Source organism: Echinops telfairi, unplaced genomic scaffold, assembly GCF_000313985.2.
Source record: "Echinops telfairi isolate 266 unplaced genomic scaffold, ASM31398v2 ScPeMD7_3533;HRSCAF=4204_0, whole genome shotgun sequence".
Classification (NCBI taxonomy): domain Eukaryota; kingdom Metazoa; phylum Chordata; class Mammalia; order Afrosoricida; family Tenrecidae; genus Echinops; species Echinops telfairi.
In genome coordinates this window covers 3,132,569-3,144,077 of record NW_022107431.1, presented here as the reverse complement: position 1 = coordinate 3,144,077, position 11,509 = coordinate 3,132,569, and the positions used below count along the sequence as shown (strand labels likewise).

The following is an 11,509-nucleotide window of genomic DNA, read 5'->3' as shown; positions in this document are numbered from 1 at the left end:
CCTTAGTCCACACCAACACTCACTCATCCTTAGTCCCCACCAACACTCACTCATCCTTGGTCCACACCAACACTCACTCATCCTTAGTCCCCACCAACACTCACTCATCCTTAATCCCCACCAACACTCACTCATCCTTAGTCCACATCAACACTCACTCATCCTTGGTCCTCACCAACACTCACTCATCCTTGGTTCACACCAACACTCACTCATCCTTAGTCCTCACTAACACTCACTCATCCTTAGTCCACACCAACATTCACTCATCCTTAGTCCCCACCAACACTCACTCATGCGTGGTCCTCACCAACACTCACTCATGCGTGGTCCTCACCAACACTCACTCATCCTTGGTTCACACCAACACTCACTCATCCTTATTCCACACCAACACTCACTCATCCTTGGTTCACACCGACACTCACTCATCCTTATTCCACACCGACACTCACTCATCCTTATTCCACACCAACACTCACTCATCCTTGGTCCCCACCAGCCCTCTTATCCTACTAACCTGTAGCCTCCTTCACATTGGGCGTTAGAGATAGTAAAAAAGAGCATCCCCTCTACTGGGGGACAACAGGGAGCTCTGTTCTCTTGGAGGAGACATTCATACCACATTCAGTGGTGCCACCTGGGCAGCCTGCAATCTTGCCCACTGGGACTGTACACAAACAGATATTGGCAGAAACAGGTTGGTGATTCTAATCCAATAGCAGCTCCTTCAGAGAAACATGTGGCATCCAGCTTCCTTGAGGGCATCCCAGATTAGGAAACACTTCCAGGCCATTCTACTACAGGGTTGCTGAGTTGCAATACATTTAAAAGCAGTGGGCTTGGGGCACCTAATCTTCCTAATGGTTATTATCTTCATTTTGGTTAAATATCTGTTACAAAGGAGCCCTGGTGGCATAGTATCTGCACCTTGGGCTGCTAGCTATAAACAAGGTCAGCAGTTCAAAACCACCATCCGCTCCACAGAAGAGAGCATAGATTTTCCACTTCTATAAAGAGTTACTGTCTCAGAAACTCACAGGAGAAGTTCTACACTGTCCTACAGGGTCACAGTCAACACAGCCCCATGGCCATTGGCTATGTAACAACATTTCAACCATTTTCATATGCACGAATGAGTAGCACCACTTGAGTCAAAGGAGCTCTGACAGCTAGGTGCTGGGCTAATGACACAAGGTTGGCAGTTCAAATCCAACCAACTCAGTGGGAAAAGTTGCCTATCTTCTCCCATAGGGACCGTTGTTGTTGTTGGGGGCTGATAAGTCAGTTCCAAGTCATAGCAACCCTGTGTACCACAAAGAGAACACTGGCCAGCCCTGGGCCAGCCTCACATTGTTCTTATGTTTGAGCCTGGCGGTGCAGCCACGGTGTCAATCTATCTTGTGGAAGGTCTTCCACTTTGTCACTGCTCCTCTACTTTCCTAAGCCTGATGTCCTTTTCTGGGCAGTGGTCCCTCTTGATAACATGCCCAAAACACGTGAAGTCTCACCATCCTTGCCTCTAAGGAGCACTCTGGCCAGACTTCTTCCAAGACCGATTGGTTTGTTCTTGCGGCAGCCGTGGTACTTTCAATAATCTCCACCAGCACCACAATTCAAATGTCTCCATTCTTCTTTGGTCCTCCTTAGACCATGTCCAACTTTCACATGCGTATGAAGCCACTGAAAACGCCATCGGTTGGGCCAGGTGCACCTTAGTCCTCAAAGTAACGTCCTTGCTTTTCAACACTGAATGAGGCCCTGTGCAGCAGACTGACCTGGTGCGATGCCTTGGTTGCTCGCTTGACTGCTGCTTCCATGAGTGCTGATTGTGGATCCAAGCAAGACAAAACCCTCGAGGACTTTAAACTTTTCTCCCCTTGTCATGGAGTTACCTACTGGCCCAGTTGTGAGGATGTGGGCCTTCTTTAGACTGAGTGGTAATCCATGAAGACAACAGCACACCCCCCCACCCCACCCCCCCGCGAGCCGGCGGGGCAGTTCTACTCTGCCCCATGGAATCACTATGAGCAGAAGAAACAGAGGGGACTGCGGTGCAGTGAATTGTTTGAGGCTTTTCTGGCCCTGGTTAGTTTGTTTAACCCAACACAATTCTTTCCCCAGGTGCATCTGTGTCAGCAGGTGGGGGAGATACTGACTGCCTTATCTGACCCAGCTGTGAGTGGGTGCCCTCCTGCGGGGTAGAATAAGGTGAGCCATCTCTGCAGCAGGGGAGGGATCTCACTTCTAGCCAGAGCAGTGGGTCAGGAATGGAGAGTGTCCTTCTGACCCTGCGTCTGGCTTGCCCCTCTCTGCTCATCAGCTTCTGCAGCTTGCAAACGAGGAGGATCCGCCAGGTGGACATCTGGATTTTGTATGTGGGACTTACCAGCACCCACAACTACATGAGCCATTCTCCTTCATGCGAGTTCGGGGTAACCACAGGGCGGCCAATCGCAGCACCCTGGGTCACAAAAGAATCTACTAAGGGGAGGATTGTCCTCAGGGACAATGGAGCAGCACACCATTCTTTGAAAAGTGGAACTTCCGGGACACATTGAACCTCCACTTTTTTGGTACTAGTCTCATATGAATTTTCCTACAACAAAGGGTGTCCACAAGGACATACAGTAGAATACCCTGCCCCATTCACTACGCTGGGCAGGAATCACCCAAATCCACTTCCGGTTTGTTCCAATGCTCTTAAGAAAAGTCTGCATCTTGAGACTGGCCCCACCCCTCCTTCCCCTCCCATGCATGTCCTGGCCCCCAGGAATGAACCATAGCCTCTGTGCCCTTCACTAGTCTGGACAGGTCCTGTCAGGGCGATCATACACGCAGGATCTACTCAATGGCTGCAAGTTTGAGTTGCTTTTTTTTTTTTTTGTGGAGCGGGGAGGGGTGTTGCTTTCTTTCTCACCTGAAAAAAAAAAATGTTGAAGTTGGGTGCTCCGGAATCCGTTTGGGCTCATAGACATCCTCCATCTAACAGACAGAAACACTGACTGTCCAGTCGCCGAGTCGTCCTTACCATCCTAGGTTTCAGCCCAAAGTGGCGGCCACTGTCACTCCATCTCCTTAAGGGACGTCCTAGTTTTTACTGACCGTCCACTTTGCAGGCATGATGTCCTCCTGCAGGACCTGGTCTTTCCAGGTGATCACCCGCCCAAAGCTTGCGAGCCGGTGTCTGGCTGCCCACGAGTCTCAGCAACGTTCTGGATGTACTTCCCAATGGCAGATTGGGTCGCCATGCTGGCAGTCCAGATTCACCGTCATTCTAAGGCCTCCTAGCTTCTTCAGCCACCCTTTGTTGGATGGCCAGCTTCCACGTAACAAGGGGTGATGAGAACCCCATGGCTTGGGTCAAGTGAGCCTTCGTCTTCCAAGAAGCATCTTTGCTTTGGCACACTTCACAGAAACCTTTTCCAACAGATCTGCCTAGTGTCATATGCTGATTGTTTTTGAACTGCTGTGACCAGGGTGTTGATTGTAGATCTATGTAAACTGAAACCTTTGATGTGTTCATTTTTTCCCCAGTTTATCATCACGTTGCCTCACTGTCCAGTTGTGAGGACAGTGTGTGTGTGTGTGTGTGTGTGTGTGTGTGTGCACTCAGGAATACTCTACACTGAAGGCTGCTCTTCCCTAAGTCTTTCAAGTCTCCTTCACTTTCTACAAGTGGAGTTGTGCCATTTGAATCTTGTCGGCTGTCAATGAGTTTGACGTCAATTCTGATGCAACACGTTTCTCCATGTAGTTCAGTTTCTCGGAACATAGGCTCAGCATCCATATTCATGACGGTGGTGAGGATACAATTCTGACATACAACCTCTGAGTTGAATCCATGCAGTATCCCTTGTTCTGTTCTAACAGCTGCCTCTTGGCCCATGTCCAGGTTCTTCAGGAGCATGAGTCAGTCCTCGGTAGCTCTCGTCTTCTCAAAGGTAGCTATAGTTTGTTAGGACCCACACAGTCAGATGCCTCTGCACAGTCTCGGCGATATTCCCTACTTTCAGCCAGATCCATATGACACCAGCAATGTTCCACGTCCTCTTCTGGATCCAGCTTGAGTTTCCGGCAAGTTCCTCCCACAGGCAAGGCTGCAACTGTATCTGAAGTACCATGAGCAAAGCTTGGTCTGAGTGTAACTTTAATATGACTGTTGTTGGATCACCTGTCTTTGGAATAGGTGTAACTGTAGATCTTTCCTAGTGAGTTAGTTAATTGTGCCAGCCTGGCCGATAATCACATGTGGGGCTAATTGAAAGGCGGAGGGATAAATGGGTGGTAAGCCTCGCCTTTCTAGTTCTCGGGTCTCTTGCTTTGTGATGGTTGCACGGGGTGCAGCTGTCTTAGCAGTTCCCTGCTTCAGCTTGCAAGATTGACTTCCTACAAGACATCCCCAAGGAGAAGCCACATGGACCTATCCCGATGCAGCCCTGGGTGCTGGAGCAGCCGTGTGGAGACCCCTGCTAGTGCTGAGATGCTTATTAGTTCACTGACTCAGCTTTCCTCCTGCAGTCGGCATCATTGCCTCTGTTTTGTGAGGTGGAGGACTTTGTGGACTGGTGTTGGGTTAATGGGTTAATGTTGGACTTGTGGGCTTGGGCAGCATTGGGTTGGGATGTTTTCGTGATGCACATTTTCTTTACATAAAACATGAGTCGCTGTGGATTTGTTTCTCCATAGTACCTAGACTAGTACACCTAGTTACAATTTCTTGGAAGAAACAAGTGTGTACTTCCAGCACGGCTTCCGTAGGTCGGAACGTTTCAATTGGCATTGTCATCAATTCCTAGAGTCGTCTTTTTGCCAGTGCCTTCAGTACAGCTTGGACTTCTTTCTTCAAGACCATCAGGCCTTAATCGGATGCCACCTCTTGAAATGGTTAGGTGCCAATCAGTTGTTTTATGGACACTGATTCTGTATTGTGTCTGTCTTCTTTTGATGTTTTCTGCATTGGGCGGCATTTTGCCCACGGGAATCATTCGATATTAAAACTCGAACACGGCATCTGAGTTTCTGTTTCCTTCAGTCCTTTCAGTTGGAGAAATGCCATGCAGTTCGCCCCTGCTGGTTTCCAGCCGAGGTCTTTGCACACATCATCAGGCCATGGTATGCAGTCCCTGAAGCTATCCTCTGGGCTTTCCCATTCAGCTCTGTACCTTCACTATTCCTTTCAGTCACTGCCACGTCTTACTTTCAAGAGCCTGTGTCACTCTCTTGCAATTTCCATTTGGGTCTGGTCTTTCTGCATTTTTAATGGCCTTTGGCTTTCCTCGTGGATGATGGCCTTGATGTTATCCCATAGCTCCTCTTGTCTTCAGTCATTCATGTTCAATGCATCCAACATATTCTTGAGAGGGTCTCTACACTACAGTATCCAGGGGGGACAGTGTAAAAAAAACAAGAGTATTTCAGCCCACCGTCTCATCAGACCCATGCAGGGAAGGTCCTTTGGTGGGATCGAGGCTGTGGCCAGAAGATCCATATTAAGTGGCTCGCTGCAGTCAGCCCTTGGTCCTGCTCTGATGGTGATACAAGCAGCTCCGTTGCTTCTTTCCTTGGACGGAGTCCAGTTGATTCTTGGGCAATCCGTAGGGAAGGTCTATGTGCACAGCCATTGTTTACATTGTTGGAAAAGGATATTTGCAACGAGTCAGTCCTGCGAGTGAGTTGGTCCTCATTTGCAAATGTCTAGCATGTAGTCTCCAGCGTCGTTTCCGTCACTATGGTCATTCTGCCCAACTTACGACCCTCATTCTCATTTCCAGCCCTCCCATTCCGACCACCAGCAGTTATCAATGCATCTGGATTGCATGATTGACCAGTTTTAGACAGCAGGAAGTTGCTGCTGTTGTTGATGATGCTGGGGGGCCCGGAGTAGATTCTGGCTCACAGTGACCCTAACTGCAACAGAAGGTGAGACGCGCCTTCAGTTTCTTCATCTTTGCCCTTAGTGGTTGCTTCTAAACTTGAAGAATCGTCCTGTTAACTGGCCCTCCTTGTTGGGGGGTAGCTATTAACTGATCACCGACAACTTTGTCCTTCGAGATCTTGACGTGTGACTTTTGAGATGTACTGTTGTCTGGCTCTTCTTATACCCAAGTAGCTGTTCACGTTTGTGTGGACCGCAGGACCAACGTGAGAAAGAGAGAAAAATGAAGACTCTCCCCCTCTTCTCTTGGTATGCTCAAAATCTCTGATTTATTCCTAAGGAGGAGTGTTACAAATGTTGATTCACAAGATAGACCCAAGCAAATGCTTGCTTGTTCCCCACGTCCCTCATGTGCTGAGATGTGTGCGACATGAAGCTTCTCGTTTTCATCTGTTCCCAAGAAGCAGCAGACCGGGAATCACCATTCAGTCATTTCTTCTCAGAATAGACGAGAGCAGAGCTCCCAGCGGAATTTTCTGAAAGCAGGGTCAAGATCCCGACAGACACCTTTCTCAGGAGAATGTAAGAGGAGGTGAAACAGAGCTCTACCTGTACGGTCCTGAAGACCACGCCCAGTCCGAGGTGCAGTTACCAGCAAGTGGCTGCAATCTGGTGGAGCAGGCAAGGCCAGAGGTCATGGTAACAGTTGTTTAGGACGTTCAAGGCGTCTTTCTCATGGACTCCCGGTGGGTCAGAGCCAACGAGCATCTGCTTATTGCCGGACTGTTGTGCCAATGTGAACCGGAGCTTCCGAAAGAGAAAACACCAGTGAAGTCTTCCCCAGAGGGTCCTTCTCCTCCACGCCGACGACCAAGCCCCCTCTTCTCATCCAGCAAGGGCAGTGTTGTGAGAGTTTCCATGGGGGATCCTTAGGCATGATTCAGCTCCCCTGGCTTGTATTTTGTTTCCTCTTTTTGTTGCTTGGAGCAGAACAAGGAACTACTGCCTGATTTAAAGTCAGGAAAGGTGTGGGTCATGGTTGTATCCTCTCACCAGACTTATTTAATCTGTATGCTGAGCAGATCACCAGAGAAGCTGGATTATATGAAGAAGAACATGGCATCAGGAACGGGGGAAGGACTATTAACCACCGGTGTGATATGCAGTTAACGCAATCTCACTTATTGAAACTGAGGAGGGCATGAAGGACGTGCTGATGAAGAGGAAGGATCGCAGCCTTCAGGATGGATTTCGACTCCATGCAAAGAAGACCAACGTCCTCACAACTGGACAATAGGTAATATCTGGATAAGTGGAGAAAAGGTTGACGTGGTCAAGGATTTCGTCTTGCTTGGATCCATAATCATTGCTCATGGAAGCTACAATCAAGACATCGAAGGACACTTTGCATTCAGTAAATCTGCTGCACAAGACCTCCGTCTTTAGAGCACCGAAGAGCAAGGATGGTACTTTGAGGACTACGGTGCACCTGGCACACGCCGTGGTGTTCTCCACTGCATCCCATGCCTGTGAAAACCGGACAGTGAGTAAGGACGACCGGAGAAGAACCGACACATTTGAATTCGGTGGGCGAGGAACGTGGAAAGCACCATGGACTGCTAAAAGGACAAACCCATCTGTCTTGGAAGAGTGGTCCTCAGATGCAAGGAAGGCGGGACTTTGTGTAGCATAGTGCTTAGACATGTTGTCAGGAGAGACCAGACCCTGGGGAAGGACATATTGCTTGCTAGGTAGAGGGACAGAAAGGCCCTCAATGAGATGGATTGATACAACGACTTAAACACTGGGTTCAGGCATAGGAACCATTGTGAGGGTGGTGCAGAGCCGGGCAGTGTTTTGTTTTGTTTTGTTGTGCGTGGGATTGCTATGGGTCAGAACCAACTTGATGGCACCTAACAACAACAACAATCTTTAAAAAAAAAAAAAGAAATTTAAGGGGCACCCATTTTCCTTGGATTCACAGTGCAACACAGACTGCATGGACACGGTTAATTGCCAGGGCCCTTGGTTCTATAGGGAGGAGCAAAATAGCTACTGCTACCCCTTATAAAGCTTTCTTAACCCTGAGGGCGCTTATGTGGAGAAGCTCATCTGTTTATCTTTTAATCCCATTTCCTCACAAACTTTGTCAGCCTCCTCCAATTACTTTGTGTACTAATAACTTTATATATTAGTACCACAATCTAAAAACAATTTTGAACACCCAATAATAGGCTGTAAGGGAACTAAAACTTTCCATTTTCCTCTAAATGCTTACTTTAACATATTATCTTAGGGTAATTAATAATCTATTTCATACATAAAATGTGTTACTGTAGAAGAAACTCTAATAGGTTAACAGAAATGTATGCTCAGAGGGTGGGGGTGGGGGAAGGGATGATATTAAAATTTTGATCATTAGAACTTCCCCCTGGATTTTTAAATGGACCATGCTGTATTGTACTACCAAGTACATTCCAACTCATGTCACAGGCAACGAATGTGCAAATGTGCTTTACACAATTGATGTATGTATGGATTGTGATAAGAGTTGTATGAGCCCCCAATAAAGTGGTTTAAAAAAAAAAGAAGTACATTCCGTCTCAGAGTGACCCCCACGTGACAGAGCAGAATTGTGCCACAGGGCTTCCTAGACTGAGATCTCCATGGAAACAGACAGCCACAGCTTTCTCCCAAGGAGTGGCTCGAACAGCCGACCTTGTGGTTAACAGCCAAACACTTAGCTCTTGAGCCACCAGGGCCCTTTACATGGACTATACACTCCCAAACCAAACCCACTGCTGTTGAGTGGATTCAATTCATAGCGACCTTAGAATGGGAGCCAAATTGTGGCAGGACTCCCACCGAGGACTGGAATGAAGTCACTCAAATATGATGAAACCGGAAGTGTGTTCGCATTGTTCGTTAGTAGACTCAATTTGTTGTCACTTTTAAACTAGCTTAAAAACAAATCCAAGCTGTCAAAGTGTGTCTTTGTGAGAGTTCCGTGGACAGGAGAACTATTTGAAGCCAAACAAGGCATGGACGTGGCGAGCTGAGCAACAAAAGGAGTGCCCACCAGAGGGCAGCATGACCAGGCGAACAGCCAGGATGGGCTTCTTGTCCCCAGCATGGAGGGGACAGTTGACCCTGGCCTCCACCTTTGCCCTAGCTATTCTTCCTAATCGTTTGTCCTCTTTGCTGTTTCCAATCATTTCCCCGAGTTAATAGGTTGCTGCCCCAGAATTTGGCCCTGTGTCCCAAAAGCGTTTTCACGAACTTACCAAAGTGGAACCTCCTATTTTGTGTCTGTTTCGCCTTGTGCAAAGGAAATGAAAGGTGCCCTCCCATATTGGGCTGCGACCCACAAGCTGAGCAGTTTGGAAGCACCAGCCACGCCGCAGGGGAAAGATGAGGCCGTCTGCTCCTGGAAAGAATTACAGTCTCGGAAACCCAAGGGCCAGTCCTACCCGGTCCAAAGGGTCCCGCTTTGAGTCAGAACTGACTTCACAGAAGCAAGGCTTTCGCTTGTTTGTTCTTTAGTTTCAGTTTTAATTTCAGAACTCGTACAGGGACCGGACCAGAGAATATCCCCAAACCCACTGCTGTCACATAGGTTCCCACTCTTTGTGACCCTCTACAGGATGTCCCGGGCTGCAAGGCTTTACAGGAGCAGACAGCCTCATTTTACTCCTGCGAAGCAGCTGGTGGGTTTGAACCATGGATCTTGCAGCTATCAGTCCAATGTTTACTCCACAGCACCTCAGGGGTGGGGGGGTGGGGGGGCTCCTTTGGAGTGTCTAGAATACTAAACATTCGAGTTTTGGATAGTAGACATGCCCAGGAAGGAGGACAGACTCAGCTCTTGTGAAGCGAGGCTTTGGAAAACAAACTGTAAAGAAGGCAAGACCCACTGGGGGCATGAAATGAACCAGCATCGGTCACAGACGCACTGGTTGGTGGTAAGGCATGGTCGTCACCAGGCTTCCGTGCCAAAGCCCCGGTGCCATACGTCTGACAAAGGTCAGGGTTTGGGGTGGCACCTTCCTTACACAGGGATGTACTGACGTCCTGAAAGAGAAAGAGGGCTGATGCCTGAACTCGGCGCCTTTGCTTTTCAACATCTTCACATCTCGGAAGGAAAGCCAAACATTGGTTGATATTCTCCCCACCCCGCCTTCGTTTCTTAAAAGCATGCACTACCAGGAATCACTGCGCTCGTTCACAGAGACAACGTACAACGGAGACAACGTCACAAGGACAAGGAGCCCTGCGTTACGTTACTTGCGGAGGCTTTCTGAGGGAGCAGAGCTTGAGGACGCGTGTGACTTACATTAGCACAGTGCAAGGCTAACGCGCAGAAGACCGCAAACATCTTGAAGTTGTTCTCGTCCGTTTTAGAAAAGGCACTTCCGCTGATTTTGTTCACCATCTGGACCACGCCGATGACGCTCCCTCGGCTCACGATGGGCATGCACAGGATATTCCGGGTGGTGTAGCCTGTGTACAAGTCCACTTCCCTGCACGAGTCAACAGACAACACCGAAACAAAAGCAGACAGGCAGAGGACAATCCATTAGGCAGGCTGCCGGGCATCAGGACGCTGTCCTGTAAGCGACCTGCTTCTCTCTGAACATCTTGGAAACGCTGACGCTGTCAGGGAGTTCGTTCCCTTACTGGGATCTACTGTCCTGGCCCATAGAAGCAGCAGTGCAGAAATCAAAGGAGGCCTGCACCAAGCAGAGCTGCTGCCCCAGCGCTCGTTAGAGCACTGGTTAAAAGTCAGTCAGGCGGCCCTTCCCATTGTCTCCTGGAAGCGCGACAGCTGGACAGTGAGCCAGGAAGACGTGTTCACATCGCGGCGCTGGGCAGCAATACTGACTAGACTGGGGACGGCCAGAAGAAAGAAGTCTGTCTGCGGAGAAGCACATCTACACGGCCCTCAGAGGTGAGGTGGCCAGGACATCACCTCACAGACTCCGGATAGGTTATCGGGGAAAGTTTCCTTCTCGTGAACGCACGGTCCCTGTGTGTGCCTGGATGAATTGACTTCCTGCCATTGGGGGCCATCAGGTAGATCCCGGCTCACCAGATGGCCTGCGGGACAGAGAGGAACTGCCCCTACCGTCTTCACAGCCGCGTCCACCAGGTCTCTCTCCAGCAGCATGGCTGGCATATTCCTGCCAGCAGCCAATCCTTTTCCATCCGAGCACTTCACCACTGCGCCACGCACAAGAGGGCCTAAGAGATGGGTTTCTACTACAAATAACTTCCAGCTAACGGTGGGCTTCTAACTACAGTGAACCCTCGCCACTTCTTCGCGCTTTGACTTACGGCTTCACTCTATCGCGGTAACCGCGTAACAGCGCATGCTCTGTCATGACTGCCACTGATTGGCTCATACTGTATACACTTGATGCCATAAATAATATAATAAATAATAAATGATAATTGTAACGTCCAAAATGTTTTACTGTATTTTCCCTTTTTCGTTTAATAAATTGGGTAATATGAGTGTAATGGTGACTAAAGGGTGTTTTTTCATGTCCTCTATGCTCTAACTACGAAAATATTTGATTTACAAATAAGGAATCCTACTTCGTGGAATTTCATTTATCACGGTAGGGTCTA

The 11,509-nt window shown here is 48.8% G+C and overlaps 1 protein-coding gene across 1 annotated transcript in view; it reads right to left on the bottom strand.

Moving 5' to 3' along the window:
- Window positions 1-11,509, bottom strand: part of PDE10A (phosphodiesterase 10A) — a 422,142-nt gene that overhangs the window by 24,248 nt on the left and 386,385 nt on the right. The window contains exon 14 of the mRNA XM_030886876.2: window positions 10,212-10,398. Within this exon, the coding sequence (XP_030742736.2) occupies window positions 10,212-10,398 (187 nt within the window). The remainder of the gene's footprint in view (window positions 1-10,211; window positions 10,399-11,509) is intronic.